The sequence below is a fragment of the Typopeltis vanoorti genome, chromosome 5 (genome assembly GCF_054136105.1).
Source record: "Typopeltis vanoorti isolate ZY-2024b chromosome 5, IOZ_Tvanoo_1.0, whole genome shotgun sequence".
NCBI lineage: Eukaryota > Metazoa > Arthropoda > Arachnida > Uropygi > Thelyphonidae > Typopeltis > Typopeltis vanoorti.
Window position 1 is genome coordinate 16,123,300 of NC_143553.1, and position 21,171 is coordinate 16,144,470.

At 34.7% G+C, this 21,171-nt stretch overlaps 1 protein-coding gene and 1 long non-coding RNA gene across 2 annotated transcripts in view; both read right to left on the bottom strand.

The window, feature by feature from the left end:
* Positions 1–406: 406 nt before the first annotated feature.
* LOC150106246 (uncharacterized) lies at positions 407–9,029 on the bottom strand. The gene is made up of 2 exons (XR_016548294.1): positions 8,113–9,029; positions 407–704 (listed from the first exon to the last, which is right to left on the bottom strand). It is a non-coding gene; the product is annotated as an uncharacterized LOC150106246 (long non-coding RNA).
* Positions 9,030–11,178: 2,149 nt separating this feature from the next.
* LOC150106247 (uncharacterized) overlaps positions 11,179–21,171 on the bottom strand; it is a 49,071-nt gene continuing 39,078 nt past the window's right edge. The window contains exons 4-5 of the mRNA XM_090392963.1: positions 18,382–18,506; positions 11,179–11,208 (exon numbers count right to left, since the gene is read on the bottom strand). Of these exons, the coding sequence (XP_090249089.1) occupies positions 11,179–11,208; positions 18,382–18,506 (155 nt within the window). The remainder of the gene's footprint in view (positions 11,209–18,381; positions 18,507–21,171) is intronic.

Below are 21,171 nucleotides of genomic sequence, written 5' to 3' on the forward strand. Positions count from 1 at the left end.
TTACAGGCATCTTGATAAATAAAGAAATAATCAAGGTGAACTGAGTTTGCATGTTATTTAACATAGTGACGTAGCAACTAGTACGTAATATTCTTGCTGACTGGGAGATTTTTTTAAACTCAAATTTATCTTTAGAACTACCTCAAGTTTCGCAAGTATCATTGTTATAATAATCATTGTTGCTATTCTAATTAACAACCAAGGTATTTGAAATACCCGCACTTGGAAACGTGATTCCCCTATAGTTCCCTGCCTTTGTATTCCTCATATGCAGTGCTATTACGAGGTTGAAGCAGACAGAGCGAAGAGATTTATACAACAGTACATTTTTTCCCTCTAAGAAACTGTCTTCAAAACGCTTCCTTTTTTTTTTTTTAAATTAGCTATTTAAAACTTAACACAGGTGTATTCAGAACATGTTTTATTGAATTTGTTGATATTCTACGAAAGACGGTTGTGATACAAACCCTTATCAGCATGTAAACAAAATATTTCTATAGAATACAGAACATAAATAAAATGGATAGGCTTAGGTTCATAATCTATAGCGATTCAAAAGTTATGGTCATGAAAAATCAGCAGTGGCGACGATAAGTATTTAGTGGCAGCCGTGACGAGTAGGTCATCTCGTTCTTTCTTTATAGAAGGCAAGTTGTAGACAAAGCTGTAGGCAATTAAACTTTTGAACGACGTTCTTCACAAATCTAAAAGGAGAAAATGCTATTAGTATTCGATTCAAAATATGAACAATTAGTTAGAGTCTCTCTCTCTCTCTCTCTCTCTCACCTTAAAAGCTTTATTCACCTTTTAAGGCTTATTCATATTTCTTCACATATAATTCTTCATATTTCTTCAAATATATTTCTTCACAATGTAGATTGCTACAGTTAATTTTATCGAAATACCAATCGACATGTACTGCTGGAGGCTACGACTGGAGTCAACAGAAGTCTGCAGCTCCAATGACTCGTATTTCTGTCCGTTAGCAGTTTCTAAATATCAGTAGACGCCGCTTATTGTAATCACTTTGGGGCAGTCGCTTTTCGATAACAATTACCGGCTGATAACACCAAGCAAAGGATATAAAAAAAAACATCATTTATTGTTATGAACATTATTTAATTTCATTTATTGTTATAAACAGTTTTTTAATAAGCAACAACATAAAATTTATTTTAAAAACTTATCTAGTGTTGTCTGTCGTTTCTTTGAATATAGTATTTGTCGCTCTATGTTGAACATAGCGACGAAGTATTCGTAGAGCTTCTTACATCTGGGCAATGGTTGGAGGAAGGAGCTTCTAAAATTCCCTGGAATAGGAGCAGTTCTGCTCCTATTCCAGGGAAAAGAACCCACCGGCATTACCCCGATAGAGGCCTTGGCGGAAAGCGCCAATCCCCAGAGACACAAATTGCTCTTTCAAGGCAAAACTCCTCCGAAATCTTAAGCTCCCTCAGCAGGACAATTTTTAAGTAAAGCCTTCTCTAATAATTAGGCGAACTAATTATTAGAGAAGGCTTTACTTCTCTAATAATGTTCCCTACCAAAAGATCGTTCAACTCAGTGACAGGCTCACCCCACCACTGAGCAGAACCGCTCATATTCCAGGAAAAAACACCCACCGACATGGCCCCGATAGAGGCCCTATAGGAAAACGCCAATCCCCTGAGATACAAAATGCTTTGTGAAGGCAAAACTCTTCCAAAATCTTAAGCCCCCTCAGCAGGACAAGACCGGTGTTTAAGTAAAGGGCCAATCTAAAAATTAGGCGATCCTCCCGGATCACTCCATAAGAGTGACCGAAAGATCGTCCAACTCAGCGTTGGTTGCGCCAGGTGATGGGTTCACCATACCACTGAGCAGAACCGCTCATATTCCATGGAAAAGCATCCACACAAAGCTCCACACGGGCCACGCCAAAAAACACTTTCCCCAGAGGCGCAAATTGCTCTCTCAAGGTAAACCCCCCGAAACCTAAGGCTAAGCTGGAGCTAAGAGAGTAAAAACTCTCTTTCAGTACTAAGGACCTCGAAGTGTCGGAGAAGTGTATTTTTCGTAAGTGAACTCTCGGTTGGTGAGTAAAGAGCCAAAAGGCTTCCGTTTCGGCGATGCAAAATTATAGAAATCAAGAGAATATTAAATCCAGCATTATTTCAAAGTGGAATGTAGAAACTATAAAATATCCGTAAAAAAGTTGACCAGAGAGTTTACGGGAATACACTCCAAGATTGCTTGGGCAAGCGATCATGTTTTTTCTGTAGTTCATGCTAGTTCAACTCGTAAATTCCGGCGAGTGTATTTCCGTAAGCTTTCTAGTCAACTTTTTTTACGAAACTTTCGTAGTTTCTACATTCGGCTTTTGAAATAATGCTGGATTTAATATTCACTTGATTTATATAATTTTGCATCGCCATACTGAAGCCTTTTGGCTCTTTATTTTAATAAATAAATTTTTACGTTTTTTACGTTACCTTATTGTATAAGCATTCAATAATGCTGAGGGCTGTTTTAACGAGCACTTAAAAGTCAAATTCACTTACTGCAAGAGAGCAAGAAAATAAACTCGAAAAATCACAATTAGACCGTATTTAGACCCTCCTGCATTTGTCTGGAAGATTAAGATTATTCACCTGTATTTGCCTAGAAGATATGAGTTACGGAAGAATAACATTAAAGGAAGATTAACAAAAAATTAAGATTTCGACAAATGGCCTTTATTAAATTTTCTTCTCATTAATCCATATTTCTTAGAATTCTGAGACTCAAAAGGCAAACATTCACGATTTTGATAACAATAACCAGAACTTTGATTATAATAGACGGATTATTTTTAATTCATTTTAAATGGTGTGGTTTGGGACCGACTGATTTTGATAACAATAGCCGATTGATAATTTTATCCGCGATCGCAATAAGCGGATTCTACTATCACTGATTTACCCCAAACTGATACCTTCATTCCATTCCATCCCACTCCGAGATCGTCCTGAAACATTTGGTTGCATGGAAGGAAGATTATGAATTGACTCACAAAAAACGCGCTTTTCTTGGAAGTGATGGTAAATTACCAATAATACCAAGTATTTACTTCGTTCTTATTAGTTGAGTTTAGGCAATGACTAATCACATCGAACATGTCATACCTCTGGGATTAAAAGTGAGTTAAACTAACAATGGGTTTGGATTTTCGAAGAAATAATTTCTAGGGATGGGATGGGTGGCAGGTAGCGTCGATAGCTCTTAGAACTATCGACACTACCTGCCACCTAACCTAACCTGCTAACAAGGAATATAAAACCACAAAAATAAGATAAAATTTTCCAGATTTTGCAAAAAAAGGTGCAAATTTTATGTATAATACGGTTAAAGATAAATTCCGTTATATTTTATGTGTATTTAGTTTAAATTATGTACAATTCACTCATTTTAATGAATAGATCTAAAGTTTTTTTTGTTTTTTTAGATGATATTTAAAATAAAAATTTAAATCTAACCTCTTCAGAATTTGGGTATAAACAGAGATGTTTTTAATTTTTTTTAAAGAGGATATGCTGCTTTTTTCATACCGTTTACCACGTAAAACGAAATAAAAAATAAAACAAACAAAAAAGTCATTTATTTTGTTAACTGCTAAAGAACTCCCCGAATAGGTGCTGAGCCATGAGGAGCTCAGTCCTCGATGAATTACTGACTGTGAACGAAAACAATTTCTTAATCCTTCCTTTGCAAATTATTTACATACCTGTTGAACCTTAGAAACAACACTAAATTACAAACATAATCGCAAAACATCTAAGACATCCACAGGCAACCACAAGGAAAATTCATGGCAATATCTCCCCCTCTACATTTACTGCGCTTAATCCTTTATTTTAATAATGTGATACGCAACCTTCATATAATCCAGAGAGCACCGATCCCTGCATTCAAACTACTACTAATAATAATAACAACAACAACAACAATAATGACAATAATATTTCTGAGAAAAGGCAGTTGCGGTTCTAATGACGGCAGTTTAAAATGTGGTAGTTGATTTGCATCATACGCCATGACAGAGCTTCCATTTTCCAAGTACTGTCATAGCGTACTGTCACACGCTATGGAAGCTTATAAAAGCATACCGTGTTTGTTCTCTAGAGCAAAATTTTCGCCTTACTTAATCTTAGCTTAACTCAAGCACTAATCGTGATTATCTCAAAAAATCGCCACATTTCGTAAATGGGACAGAATAGAAATAAAAGAAACAAGTTTCTTAAATGTTTGATCAAAATATTCATAACTTAATTATTGTACATAATCATTAGCAGAGCCGGCGCTGTCTTTGACACCCGCATGCAATGTCTATCTAAGCACCTCTGTAACGATTCGGGCGTGTGTGGTTCTTTTAGATAATAAAAATTTAAATTATTTGAAATTTCTTAAATAAATTTTGACAGAACAACCACACGTTGGTTCGCTAAATGTAACGAACCGGGGGTGTTGACTAGGCAGGATAATCATTAAAAACCCGAATATTCAAAAAATTCTCAAAAGTTATTCTCAAAAGTTAAAGCAAATTTTGATAAAGCCACTTCACTTTAATCGTTGAATATAATGATACAGGGATTATAGCCTTCTCACCGACCCGAATCGCTAACAAAATTAAAATGAATTTTAATTAAAGTTAAAATTTATTTGAACTAAAGTTTAAAAAATTCTTGCATTTTACTAAATAATTTTAATAATTTTTATAAGTGGAACTATCTTTCAGGAAAATAAAAGAAACTCAAGATAGATGAGAAAATAAGAAAAGAATTCAGAAATAATAATTAGAACATTTTATTAATATTAATATAAGTATTCAAAAAATAAAATCTTTACAGAATAACAGAAAATAAATTAAATTACATAAATATACTTGAAATTTTTTTATTAAAATTTTAGGGTTCTTGATTTCATATTCACCAAATTAGAAATAATGGTCTTAACGTCTAATTCCGCACATATATCATTTTCAATAACTATTAACGCCAAACTAACAAGCCTTTTTTTGTGACATACTTGTTCTTAAGTAGGTTTTAATCAATTTCTACTTGGAAAAGGAACGTTCACCGCTCGCTACACTAACAAATAAGGTTAATAGAATTTTTAAAGCAATTGAAAAGTTAGGGAAAGATAAATTATTGGATACAATAAAATTATGAATATTTAAATTATCCTTCCGAAAAATATCCCAGAAAGCACATAACTCGTCATATAGTTCTATTGCATTTACGTCTTTATTGTCGCCGTCCTTCAAGAGAATCTCTAAATCATCACAATTTTTTCGTAAATCTTCGTTATTAATTTGTAGTAATCTATACAATAAATTGAAATTATCATGATATGTTCTTAGTTGGTCAAAACGTTCTATTAACGAACACATTGCAACGTATAGAAGTGTATAAAACACATTCACTCTAAATTTATCTTCTGGCGATTGTGGAGTTTCGTCATGATGCTCGTAGTCAAATTGTCGTGTCTTCTTTCGTCGTCGAACTTCTGTACCAGTTTTAAATTCTTGTTCTCCATTCACCTCTTCACTCAGTTCTTTTGCCGTTTTTAGAACTTCTTTAAAATTTGTATCTGATCGATACTCTTGTAAGAATATTTTTAAGATTTCCATAGATTCTAAAGCAAGTGTAATGTTCATATTTTTGTCTTGAAGCATTTTACTCACAGACTTTATTCTGTTAAGTAAATTATGCCAAATTATAAGAGAACAAATAAATTTGTAGTCCTTCATTTTAGCACATAATGTTTGTGCTTCATGCTGAGTTTCTTTATTAAATTTTTCATTATTTAAAATTTCAAAAATGCATCGTAAATTTCTCCTAAATGATATCGTAGCGGGCGGATTGCATTAATTTTACTTTCCCATCGCGTTTTCTGACGGCTGTTTTAATGTTACATTTTTTACGAACTTTAAAAGGATTGCCCAACGTTTGTAAGAGAATTAAAAGAAATTATATATTTCTTGAATAATTGCAAAGAAACTAATTGTATCTGCATTCACTTTAGCTGCATCGTTAATGATTAAATTTAGAGTATGAGCAGCACACGGCACGTAAAAAGCTCGAGGATTTTTGTTCAAAAGCAAATTTTGGAGCCCATATTTTTTCCCTTTCATATTTGCCCCATTGTCATACCTTTGACCTCGCATGTCTTCAATGGGAATAATCCATTTTTCCAGTTGTTCCACTATTGTTGCACATAAACCACGTCCTGTGGAATCCGATATATCTGCAAAACCTAAAACGTTTTCTCTGATCTTGACAATTCCATTGTCACAGGAAACAAAGCGAATAATAATGGTCATTTGTTCTGTTTTATTTGCATCATGTGTGCAGTCTAAAATTATGGAATAATATTTAGATTTTCGAATTGGTAATAAAATTGTATCCCTGATTGCATTACTTAAAGTTTCCATTATTTCATTTTGACTGTCTTTACTCAAATAGTGTACTCTATTGTTTCCTTGTAGGGCCCTTTCAACATAATTTTCCATAACGGGGTCAAACTTCGCAAACAGTTCGACTAATTTTAAAAAAATTGCCGTTATTCCTTTCATATAATTTATCAGATGATCCGCGAAAAGCTAAATTTTGGCTACCAAGGAATTTTATAATTTCAATCAAGAGTTCTAAAACACTCGTCCAATGTTTCTTTTCCATTTCATACATGCTTTGAGTCTGACAATCAATAGTAGAGTTTTCTTTTTTTAATTTTTATCAAGTTCCTTCCATTCTAAGAAATTTTTCATGTGAGTTAAACTAGTGTGATGTCTATGCAAAGTTGTACTTACATTTCTCCAATCGTTATAATCTTCTGCAAGACTACTTGATTCAGTAGGTGCGAAAAGTTTGCAACAAAAGCAAAAAACAGAATTTAAAGTTTCGGAATAAATAAGCATGTTCTTGGCACGAGCTCCCCGTTTTCCATTTTTCTATTATAATACGTGTCGCCAAATTTACGACCATATGTATCTCTGGGATATATTATATTTTTCTTTTGAACAGGCCCCATTTCAATTAAAATAACTCGTAATTTTTCATCAATATTTTCCCATTCACCTGGATCTTCTAAATTTACAGAGACTAACAATGTGTTAGTTTCGTGGTCAACTACAACTAAATCTTCTCCTAACTGTTTTTCATTTAAATCCTGCGTCTTGTTATCTTGTTCAACAGTTGTAATAGTATTTTCATTCAAACTGGATGATGTGCACGGTTCGTCAACTGTGATTTCTGATGAATCGAGTTGGTTACAATCTGCATCCGAATATTTTAATATTTTAACAAATTTATTAAGAGCCCCAGTTTGTTTCTTAATATCTGCTTCTTTCGCAGCATGACGCTTACGATTTTGTGCACCAGATAACTTTTTTTAATTTTTGATTCCATTTATATTTTATACCCACAAGAAATTATTACACAACACGACACAGATTTGAAACAAATAGTCTGCACTGCGCTACTGTCAGTAGCCTATTGAGATGCGTACTGTTATAAATCTACTGTTGTTATCCTGTCATTACTGCGACATTGTAAAATTTTATTATTATTTTAACTTTGTGTACTTGTAATTTCTATTTAATTACTTGTGATGTCTTTTTTCTTTACTTTATACTTTATTCGCCATTATTCTAAAGTAGTTGTGCGCGCTTTCTCTCTCTCAGAATCTCTGTTGTTTATATTATTACGTGCTATCAAGAAAGTCAAATAACATTTATTTACATTACTATGAAATGTACACGAATTTAAACATTAGGGAGATTGTTTTCTCTATCCTTCTATAAAAACTCTTTAGCAAAATTTAGAACCTTTTTTCTTCAACTTTAAAATACTTTCTTTAACACAAAACGTTATATACTCTCAGTTTACAAATTTTACTTATTAAACTCCAAGCTTACTCGCAAAGAGATTACCTAAATCTCTCTGTTAAGTTATCTTTACAAATTTGATATCAACTTCTAACATGCCAATTGATTCTCTTAAGAACACTTCTTAACCTTATTAAACATTAAACATATATCTTAAAAGTCTTTCTAATATAACTATAAGAGGAATTATATAAAAGTTTTGAACTTACAAAGGTTCTGTATCTCACAATTAGTCAAAAGTGTTTCACTAAAAGTTCTATGGCAATTCTTTCATCTCGGATCTTCATCTGGAATTTTGGCTTCGGCTTGTCAATTAGGAATGTAGCGGGACTCTTACAGTTCCGGAAAAATGTTATTCTCCCACGGCGAAAAGAAAAACTTACGAGCAAAGGTACTTCGGGAAATTTGCCTCGCCTTTTCTCCTCTACTTGGGCTCGCCGAAAATGCCTGGACGACTTCCGTCTCAAGTAGCTTGAATTGACGCCTCTAAGAAACTGAAAATGCCGCCTCCAAGAAAAATGAAACTTTTGTCAACTGTCAATCAGGATCCATCTGGACTGGAAACCTTTCTCTTCTACGGCGTTTGGGACTTCTCCTTTCGGCAATTTGAAAGCCCTGTCTGTGGCCTAGAAGTCGTTTCTCTCTCTAGCGACGTCTCGAACCGAGAAGCTCCTTTCTGGAGGTGGAAAACTCCTCTCTCAACCAACGTCTAGATCTGGGATGCTCTCTGACGATGTCTGGAACCGAGCAGCTCTGTCTCTCTTCGGCAACGTCTGGGACCAGGCAGCTTTAGCAATCTCTGGAACCGAGCTGCCTCCTCTTTGACAGCGTCTGGAAATGGGCAGCCTCTCCTGTCTCTCTGTGGATGTATCTGGAACCGGCCCCCCCCTCTACTTCTGCAGCAATCTCTGGATGCGTGCAGCCCCCTTCTGTTTCTTTCAGTCCCTTTTTATTATACCTCCTCTGAGACCTTGCATGAAGTTTGGCAGCCCCAAAGAATTAGTATGATTCTTTCATCTTAAGTTTCAAGTTCGGCACGCCTTTTTTTCTCCTCCACTTTCTTTTAATTGTAAGTTGCCGGCCATCAGAAAGTTGTTTGAACCTTTCTGACTGACTTAGCAGATGTTTACACTTAGAGCCTGCAAGCCTTTCTCATACAAACAAATTTTAATAACAATCTTTCTAATGCTGCCATGTAGATCTATTATATGCAACTTCGGCGATAAAAACATTGCCTTTGTTTTTAACACTCTAACATATTCTTATTAAAGCAGTATATACAGTTAACTTCCAGAGTGTTATTTACAATAACATCTAAAATAAACTATACAGAGACAAACAAAGTTTATTTTTACAATATTCACATGGGACTTAACCTAAGTAAACAATCGAATGTAATGTGCTTTGGAATATTTAAGCTACAATCGAGTTTTTACAAGACTGGTTACGTAGCAACAAATGTTTTGTACGAAAATTCGTTTCTGCGCATAAAAACCGTTCACCGTTTCACTTTAGATTCTGGAGGCAAGCATTTAGCCTGCTCTCGCTGCGAAATTGTAAACGCCGGCAATATACAATTTTTTAAAAAATTTTATTTGGTGTATCCGGCCTTATTTATTTTAATATTGATCATTCTAAGAATTTTTTGTTTTTATGATAAAAATTTTGTTTCTTAAAAATGAACTTATGACCCGTGCCCCGACGCCCCTTTCGTAGCGGCGCCCTCATGCACTGCATGCTCTGCATGCCGGTCCTGATCATTAGAAGCAATGCACTCTTTATGATGTGTCAGGGAACATATTCCTTCCTTATTTAAGCTTACGCGCAGCACCACACTTCACCGTCTAGCTTATTCGAAGCCAAATCTGACGGAATAGGGTGGTCAGTACTTACTCCCCGAAGTGCCTTATGTCTGTGTGTGTTGTTCCAGCCTGATTTAACATGTTCATTGCCAACCACGCGATATCGCGCGACGCGAGTTCTCACCAAACTGACGATCACGCGTTATCGCGTGGACGTCGCTAACTAAATAAAAATTTTAAAAAAAAATTGGCCACCACACGAAGTTCCAATTTTTAGCTTGGCAATGAAATTGTTAAACGATGAAAAACACGAGTTTCGGGGGGGGGGGTGACTTTCACGACCGTATGAAACTGGCTAACTCACCAATTGATTGAAAACATCTCACGAAGGTTCCTCACGTCATAGAGGGATTCGACCCCGGCTGTTTCCAAACAAACAACTCGTCTAAACCAACTTGGCTATGGAGGTTCGGTGCGTTATTATAAAACTAAAATAATCACACTAAAGTAAGAGTTTAAATTAAAATTAAAATCGTTTTAAAGAATTTTTGCATAATTTGATATATTCTTTGTGATATGCAATATTTATTTTTGCTATCATCATTTCCCAGTATTTTTTTTTCTCTACGGATAAAATGTGACTGCAAAAGTTTTGTGTGCTTCGGGTATCAATTTAACAAAGCATTACTATTTGAAATAATTTCAAATATTATTTGAAATTATATTATTCGTATTTTATTTATATATTTTTTTGGGCGTTTTATTTCTTAAAGTAAAAAAATAATCTCTTCGGAAAAACTTAGGGATTTCCCTACATGTAGCGTTATGAAATCTGTTTTTGTTAGAACTAGATTTTGGTTGTGTTCAATTATCATTTTGTTTTTTAAATTTTTATTAAAATTTATTTCTTTAATAAGTCATCTGGACTCGAAACAAGAACCCTGGTCAATACACGCTTACTAATTGCAGAACCAGGTTTTCATGGAAATATTAGGATACATCCATCTTTTCATTAAATGGAACTTTTCTGTTACATGGAGAGAGAGAGAGAGAGAGAGAGAGAGAGAGAGAGAGAGAGAGAGAGAGAGAAGAGGTGTTTCGATGATATATCCATGTATCGCTATGAGGCACTTGTCATATGTTCACCAAAATGTAACAACATCTCTGGTTGCAGAAATAGAGGATGGAAGATTATAGGTATGTCATCGATAGTAAATAGAAGTGAAATGAAGTGTATATCAAGAATAGTGAAAGGATTTTCAGTGCATAAAAGTGTTTAATAAATATAAAACGGTTTCGAAAGTGGATACGGAATCAATCATGATAATCTTAAATTTCGTAGAAAAACATATCCATATTTATTTATAACAGGATAATAACAAGATAAGGTTAATCAAAGCAAGATAACTAAATTTAGAGGTCACTAAATAGTATTAGAATAAGGTAGTTCTTTCAAAGGTCGCATAAAATATGTCACAAATCGGTAAAAATAAACTGTTTCACCTGATAAAAAATGACATTAAAAATAATTACAACTAAACAAAGTACAATATAAATTATAAAAGAAATCGCAGCCTACGAGTGTGGTCCGAAAAGTTCTCGCCCTAACAATGAAAAAAACGAATTTATAATTTCAAAATTATTTTTATTGTTCAACATAATCTCCCTTAAGGCTAATACATTTATTCCAGCGGTGCTCCAGCATCATTATCCTGTCCCAGTAGTGGTTCTCAGTAAGATCTGCAAAATCCACCACTACTGCTGCAATCATCTCTTGATTCGAAGAAAAATGCTGACCAGCGAGGAAGAATTTTAGTTTTGGAAAGAGATAGGAGTCAGAGGGAGCCAAGTCTGAAGAATAGGGTAGATGTTCCAACAATTCGTAGTGCAGATCACATTGCCAAAGCACCAATTTTCCCATTGCGAAAGCACCTTTGTGGGCAGGTGCATTGTCCTGGTAAAAGATGGTTTTTTTCTTCTGTAAACTGGGTCTTTTCTCACGAATATTTATGTCTAGTCTGGTTAAAAGATCGGAATAATATTTCCCGGTTATTATTAACATAATAATTCAAGATAATTAATCTTGAATTATTATTCAAGATAATTAATAAACAAAATGTCTTTAGCATCCCAATACACCGATGTCATGACCTTTCCTGCTGATGGAACCGACTTTGTCTTCTTTGACTTTGAACAACTGGCTTATGTCCACTGTTTTGATTGCTGTTTGGATTCTGGTGGGTAATGGTGAATCCAAGTCTCATCCATAGTAATAAATCGACACACAAAATCAGTTTTATTCTTGTTAAAACGCTCCAAGCACTGTTAAGAGATTTTCATGCGAGTACGTTTTTGATCTGCTGCGAGCAAGCGCGGCACCCATCTTGTGCAAAGCTTTTTTTTTTTTTTTTCATATGCAATTCTTCATGCAAAATATATCCTACACGTTCTTTTGAAATGCCTATAGTCTCAGCAATTTCACGCACTTTGACTCGCCGGTCATCCAATACCAAATCGCGCACTTGATCAATGATTTCTGGTGTTGTTGCACTTTTTGGACGTCCTTCACATGGATCATCTTCAAAGCTGGTACGCCCAAGTATATATCCGGCAGGCCATTTCTTAATTGTCGAAAACGAAAGAGAAGAGTGCCCATAAACATTTATGAACTTCGAATGAATTTCTTTTGGCGTTAAACCTTCTTTTACAAAGAATTTTATAATCGCACGAGACTCAATTTTATCCATTTCAATGGATGATATAGACAACACCTTTACTTCAGACAGCTGTATAAAACAAACTAATTGATAGAATGACTTGCAATTTCACATGGATGCTTATGTCAGATGTACCAACTTAGAAATAAAAATCTTGCTGATAGTGTTGCCATCTATGGTCGAGGCCGAGAACGTTTCTGACCACCCTCGTATGACATCTTTCACTTATTTTGCACTCGATGGCATCTCCGCAATGTACTGGAAAACTGCGCTGTAGAACGAACACCTGTCCTCTGTCATTTCTGTAATCGTTAATCCTCAGGTGACACATCTGGATACATGGAAGGAAACATATCTACACAACCCTTCCCTAAAACGGGAGAGTAAACTACCAACCGATTATTCTCCCCTCAATCCTAACTTATTATCGAGAACGCCATGTAAAGGCAACTTTTGTACTACCAATTTCCCCCACCAGTTAATTCATGAACCCTCCTCTTCGATATGAATCTGAACTCTCAGCTTACATCACACCAGTCTGAGAAACATATGCTGTTGCTTTTGACATTTTCACATCATTAGATTGTGTTTGATACCGAGATCTGCTCAGTTCTTGCCATCCTTCTCTTTTTCTGTAGTTGAGTGGCTTGCTTTTTTTCTTGGTAGTTCATGCGTGTCATGGTTTGATGGCTTCCTCTCTTCAAGCCTCACCAATGCAGGAGTACTTCAGGATACTCCTGCATTGGAAAAAGCATACAAAAAGATTCCAAGAGAAAAGTTGTTCAAAACAATTATATGCTGTAAATGGGATATTATACTAAGCAATAATACACCGATAGCATTGAAATACAAATCGACACTTAGAGCTGATGGAGATACAGGATGATGGTGCGATCTTAAATCAGGTGCTAACAAGGGTACACCTTATCTCCACTGCTACACATCATCTGTATGGGTCACATTATGAAGTAAAGTTGCATTAAACCTGATATTAAAATTAGAGTTGTTAATTTCAGCTCTACTTTTATGCACATGATGTTATAGATCTAAATGAATCAAGCATGTCTGTAGGATTCCTCAACTAAACTGAATAATTGCTGTAATAAATTTGGTATGAAAATTGGCAGAAACATTGAAAACATCGACTTAATCTTGAATGGAGAACCTATAGAACAAGTTACATATTTCAGCTATTTAGGTGCAATATTTTAGCAAAGATAGCAAATTAAAACATGGAAACAGACAAAAATGATTAATAAAGTAGGTATGAGGTCAACCGAACTGAATCTAACTCAAACCAGTTGTATACAAACAGTGTTCAAACCAGTTTTATGGATCCGAAAGCTGGATCAGAAATAAAACACTTCACCAAAGACTAGAAACCACAGATTCAAGAAAGATTTCGGGTCTGAGCAGATGTCATCAATGCGGAATCATAGTAAAAGCGGGGATATTATGACGAAACTTGATATAGTTAGCATTCAGGATGCGTGAGCAGAGCTAATGTGGATTAAACGGAATAGGAGAGGAAAGCTTAGCAAGAAAAACGTTTCATGTTCAGATGACAGAAAAAAGACATAGAGGAAGACCAAGATCTAGGTGGATTGATACAGTAAGAAGTGACTTAGAAGACAGAAATATAAGACCTGCTAATGTTGGAGTCCAACAGATAACAGATTATTTTGGTGGAAAATTGTCGGTAGGAAGTTACTTTACATATTGCGTTATCATAATATTCTGAAACAAAAGCTTTTGTAAATTAATTCATGTCCATATGAGACACCTTCATTTGAAAAGTAATTATAAGAGTTCCTGAGCAATAATTGCGAAAAATTTCAAATAATTTCAAATAATTTCAATAATTTCAAATAATTGTGAAAAAATGTTCAAGTTAAAGTTCTCGGAAAAGTCCAAAAGCACAAATGAGTCTGAATAAAGAATTAAGGGCTGTTGGTGTATGTTTAATGTCCAAGAAAAACCTGAAAAACATGAGGAAACGGAAAAATCAGAGTTTCTGAGAGGTAAAACTCTGACTGCGTTTTGTGTGAGTTTTATGCAATGCTAAATTCTTCAGCTTAATCAATATAAGTTTTCATTTACAAGAGCGTTTAATCATGAGAGTTTTTCTCATGTAATTTTATTAGCAAGAATTAAAGGAATTCTTTTTTTTTCTTTTTTTCTTTTTGTATGATTTTACTTGAAGAAGATTATTTTGATGACAAGGTTAACGGCTATAAAAGGAATGGAGAAAATATCAGTTATAAATCCAGAGAACACTTTCAGTTCGTGTATCGTGTTGTGTAGTTACGTAATCTGTGATAACCTTGATTTCAGATGAGATACGATACAGCAAAATCCTTGAAAAAAAAAATTGGTGTTATCGATTCAATACTTATACGAATAAAATTACATAATTTTACTGTTAAATATTTTCTTAGTATCAGTATAATAATAACGACGAATTCACACCAGGGAAAAATGATGTTTCTTATTCCTGGCAGTTGAGTGAGTGTTATTATTGCAGTTTTTTTTTTTTTTTTTAAATTTTGAAGTCAGTGCTGTATTGTTGGATTAAAATTATGACCGTATTGAAAGGGAAGTAAGCGATATCCGAGGGTTAGTTTTGCTTTCTCATTGTTCAAAATATAAGGACTGAAAAGCAGAAAAATGTTTCTAGAAAAGGGACAGTTATTATTATTATTAGACACCTCCAGGAAGTCCAAAGACTCATCAACAGCATCCAACGATTGAATCCTTTCCAACTACTAACCGAAACCAAAACTTACTTAACTTTTTTCTTGAGCCATTAGTAGCAGAGATTGTACGTTGTAATGGATTAACTAGCAGTTAATTACATAACAACGTACAATACTTGCCCTTCATTTGAGAAGTACGCTTGGTATGGTAACAACAATTTGCTTTTTATTACAAGGTTTAATGGAATATAATTCAAGTAAACCGTGTGGTGTACAATCATTTATTATATTCTATCTTATCTGGCCAGATAAGATAGAAACGTTTTAAAATTTTATATTTATCTGGATAAAGATAGAATTATTATCATCAGAATTATCATTAGAAATTAGAATTATTATTATCTGAATAATAATAAATTTCTAACATGAGATTGCTATGGTGTTGAATGGAAGGTTCCCCCCCCCCCACACACACACGCACTTCAGGTTTCTCGCAACTCTATGATGAGAACGAAAACATCGAAACAGCTCTCATGCTAATTTATCTTGGCTCTTGGGCAGAATCCGTCTTTTAAATTGCCAGTCCAAGGCAATTCTTATGTCGAAGGTTTATTCTTATATAACTCTCTGGTAATTTCGACACTTTTTAAGTTTCCATCTTATACAGTTTCTTTCACTCAATTACAGGTCCTTCTCTACGTGATAATCTAAGTAAACAGGGTGGAAGGTATGATAAGACTGAAAGGAATGCAGTAGCAATAATAAAATACAACCCGTAGAAAATTCCTTCACGACCGTAAAGTTGCGCACTGGAAACAATCCCTGAGATGCTTTGAATCTGGAAAACAGTACGAAAATTAAATAGGTCAAGAAATAGATAACAAAGAAATAAGAGAAGTTGACTGGAAATAAATGGCATTACCTTTTTCTGTAGATATGTTATACTCAAACATGAAAGTAATACTCGAGAAAATATACAAAAGCAACGAAAGGCATCAAAATAAGCATGTATATAAGTCAAAATCATTGAGTAATGCAAAATATAATTTTGAGATATACAACAAAGAATAACGCAGTGTTAGGAGTCTAAAATAAAAGAGCGGAAAACAGCCTTGCATCTTTGATAGGAAACGCAAAAAAAAGAAACAACTATGGAGATAAATTAACCTCTGAACAAAATAAAGTAAAATAAACGTGGCATCTGATTAAGAAAAGGACATATTGTAGTTTCAAATAAATTGCTTTTGACATCATAAAATAAAACGCAGCTTCGTAAGGAGGCCAAGACCTTTCAAATGACTAACAACGGACTTGAACCAGTACTCCGTTGACTCCATCTTAGAATTACAAAAAAAAAAAAAAAAAAAGATTCCTTACTCACAAACTGCCATTCTCCGTCGGACCTCGATCGATAAAACTACACCTTTATTCAGGTTAAAACAATATGATATCTTGGAACCCAAAGGTAAATCTTCTGCAAAACAAACGCCGGATAATACAAACCAGCTATTCGGAATAAAGGACTTAGCTCGAGTAAAAGACTTAGCTCTGCGTATATAGAAACGCAAATATACAAGTGCCACGCATAATGTGAACACATGTTAAGATTTTATACCCATGTACATTATGTGAGGATTATAAATTAAACTGATTAATGTCTGTGTAAGTATAAAATGCCAAAACTAAACTTTTAAGAGCAAAGAGATTATGCCGACTTTATTTGCACCACAATCACAGCAGTTAAATACCGCAAGCAAACACCTATGCCATTCGACGGTAATACTAAAACATTACTGTCATCCCAACTACAGAATAGCCAGAAATATAATGTCGTATAACGCGACATTAGACAATTAACTATATCACACATAAATACAATAGTCATCGTGAAAAAACCAACCGAAATTTCTATATTCCAATTATGCTGTGTAGCGTTTCCCATGCTAATACACAATAGTATGTATCTGAAATAGTACCAACCCAAGAACAGAACCAATCAACAATAACTGACAAATGCTACTGTCAGGTAAGCTTAACAGACGCTTATGTATACTGTACAGTGTTGATCGCAATGGAACAAACATAGGATCTTTCGGAGTTCGATAAAGGGTTATTGTGGATGCCCGTCTGGATGCAAGCAGGATTTGGAAGACAGCAGAGCTGACTGGCTCTCAAAAGGTGAGATATCCCGAATGTTTAATCATTGGAGAAATAACCCTTGTTGCTTTTCTAAAAGGTGACTGTGGTTCTAAGACAGTCTGCCAGGAACAAGATATCCGTCTGAGAACGCTTGTACGGACAAACAGAACTTCCTGTGTGCAGCAATTGACGTAAGCATTTAATGAAAGCTGTTCCTGACCCACATCTCACCGAACTATGCGTAGGGATTTGAAGAGGATCGGTACTGGTATTCTCATGCCCCATACAGAATGCACTGTTTCTGCGAAGTGCCATATTCAGTGTGTGTGTGTGTGCGCACAGAGACGAGTGACTAAGATAATATCAGAGCTTTGGACTGCTGGCTATAGAGAGAGAGAGGTTGAAGAGATGTGAATTGCAGAGTTTGGTGGATACGAAGAAAAGAGGTGATGTGATAGAGACATTTAAAGTTTATGAGAGGATTTTATCGAATTAATTGAGAAAGGATTATAAAAAGAGTAGAAGGTTAGAGGAGAATAATCAAAGGCCATCCCTAGAAGCTGCGTAAGAGTGTGGTGAAGAGGGGGCGTGAGAAATAGATTTTTTGCATGGAGAATTGTCAGTGAATGGAACGCATTACCAGAATGTGTTGTTAATGCAAGAAGTGTTAAGGATTTTAAGATTCGGTATGATAAATATGTTGCGAGTTGAAGGAACGTCCTACGATGAGTCTGCCGACTTCATGGAGGGTGCAATAATAATAATAATAATAATAATAATAATAATAATAATAATAATATTAAATACATTCTGGTCATGTAGGGCGAAGTATTGCGACCACTCATGAATAATAAATGGTCGCAAAATTTAATGAGCATTTTTCATTAGAAGTTGTTTAATTTGCGAACACTGAGTTTACATTATGCCGACTATAGCTAAATAATCTTTTTAAATGTTTCCTCCCTACCATATTATATATCCGGAATCCATATTGCGCCACAGTATACGGTGGTTTACAATGCTAACAAGAGCATAACACGTTTTTGATATCAGAAATTATTGAAGCTGTGAAACAATGGAAAGAATTTATGAAAAATAAATAAAGATCTTTGGAAAGAACTCACTCCTCTGTGATGTGCTTCCGGATTTACAGCTCGGCAGTAAACTCCAAATTTGCAGTTGCAGAACCGATAATGCATTTTGCTTATTCCATATTTTCCTACCACAGGCTTGACTGTACAAGGATACCCTGGCAAATGATATTGTACAATACAAAAATTATTATTTCCCTGAAAATAATGGGGGATTTTTATTTGATTGCATCAAAAACAAATTTAACAGTCTATTATGTAATGAAATTAGTTATTGGGAAGACATCTATCATTTCTACATTTTATAGACATTTATACACATATTTCCATTAGAAGCGTAAATGTTTAAATTAGAAACTGCAACATCATCATATGATAAAATACTCCTCGTACCCGAATAAGTTGCCTGCCTAGTCCAGTCTCGAACGTGCTCAAGTCAGCAAAGAGATGGGATGGGGGGGGGGGATTGCAAAGGATACAAGGCATTACAGGCTCCATTCTTTGGAACCCGAATTTTAAAAATCACAAATGTTTATTTTATTTATTTTTTCAAATTTTTAGAAATTGCTGAAAAAGCATTGTGCCATTTTAGAATAAATATTGTTTCACATTTCCCGATATAGTTTTTGTCAAAAAGTTAATTATTTCTGTAAATTTCTTGAATAAATTTCTTGAATAAATTAGTTTTTCTTTCCTTTTGTGTTTTTCGCGCTTTTATTCGATTCTTTCAAAGATAGGATAAGAGTCTGTTAGTGACAATTCTTTCCATTAGTTTTTTCCAGTATAGGAAGTGGCATGGTAGCCTTTCAAATCCTTGTTTCCGCTTTTTCTGTGTTTGCTAAGATGAGAGATACTGGATTTGGTTTTGTTTTAGTTTAGCAATGTCACAAATTAAAGTTTTGTCGAAGGAATTGGCAATCTGTAGGTTTGAGTTTGAATTTTCTGGATTAAATCTTTTAGTAGTATTTGGTGGCTTTCTCCTTTTCTCTGCTATTTATTAGTCCGTTTACTCTGTGCCATGTTTTCTTAATATTATTCCTCATCGACTAGAAATGGGTCTTGTGATAGATTCGTTTCGCTATTTTTAACTTCATCTGTTACTAAATTCCGCACTATTTTCCGATTACTGTATATCTAAGACTCGTGGTTTGGGAAGTTCTCGACCTTGTTGTTCCCCCCAATATGCACATTTCTCCTGGATTAAGAAAAGAATGTTTATTTTTTTTTTTTAATGCCGAGTGGATATCTTGTCCTCTTTTGATTCGTGATTGCTGTTATATTAATACTAATATTAAGGGAAAAATTCTCAGTATCTCTTGAGTGTTACTCATTCGCTGATAAAGTTTAACATAAAATGATCTCATGTTTTATGAATAAAAACAGACAAGGGTATTCCCAAATTTTATAATGTGCTTGTTTTATTCTTTGATATTGATGCATATTTTGATTGAATAATGTTCGAATATTAATTGATTGTCATATTATTAAAATGTATTTTAATGTAAATAAGAGACAGTAGATTAAATTTATTGTTTAATTAAAATCACTGTTTAATGAAACCATGATTTATGATAATTTCATAAATTAACCAATTTTTAAAAGCGCCTGTTTTCGCATTGGGATCTGCTGATTTATTTCATAGCTCTGAGTGTCACGGGATTTCACTCCCTTGTCAAAACATTTTTAGAGTACTTCGAGTCTTAAGGAAGTAGGCAAATGATGTGGTCATACTCCACACAGATGTGAGAGTTGAAAGATAGATAAATGACCTGACCAACACAGGATTAAACAAAGAGCAGCAAGAAGAGTCACACGAAACGTGTTATCGCCAAACCTGCCACAGAGTGGTGTAGCAGGTCTGGTGAATACAAAATTGATTCATCGAACTATTGTATAGCGATGAAAGACAAAAGCAAAACTACCAGTCATCTACAACAACTGTTTCGTATCTTTCACGACTACTGAATACTACTAATAACATCTGGAGGTATTGTCAATGGAACTTGTGTTAAAAAATTCGCGCATATCTTTTCTGCAGAACACTTGGGAAATTGTCATATGACTAGCAATAACTGTTCGCCTTAAAATAAGCAGAAATGCAGTTCATTAAATGCATCATTTATGATAATGTAACGAGTAACCTATAGCTAGGTCGATATCGACGATACCTTTTAGCTGGATGCACTTGAGTTTGAACACTGTCTATAGTGCGAAGAAACTGTATCAATACTTTTCAAATGAAGGCGAGTTCAGATCTCGTACGGAAGTGAAGGGTTTCCTCCAAAAACCACAGGATTTCCCGTTCACAGGCAAAACTGCCCGAAGAATACCCACATGAAGAGTGCCACATTAGGCTCGGAGTCTTCCGCTATAATTCTAAAAGAAGAACAACAAAGAACCAAGAGGCTGAAAGAAGTGGCTAAAAGGTAAAGTGAAATGATTAACCTACTTAAACATTTACAAATCTAATGGACATACGTCGAGAGGGGGGTGTTCTCTTCACTTCCTACAAGAGTGTTTTAATTTTTAGGTTACAGTGAAGATTTTCTGAGAGTATTGTAGAGTGCGGAGCTTTTTTTCGTCGTTTGATTTAGACTCATTAGAGGGGTATCCGGAGAGTTCATCGAAAAACAGTTTACCGAAAGACAATTCATCGAAGGCAATTCATCGAACAACAATTCATCGAAAAAGCAATTCACCGAATAAACAATTCATCGAAAATCAGTTTATCGAACAACAATTCATCGAAAAATCACAATTCATCGAAAATACAGTTCACCGAAAAATGAATTATAAGGCGTGTGGGGGCGAAGATATGTGTGC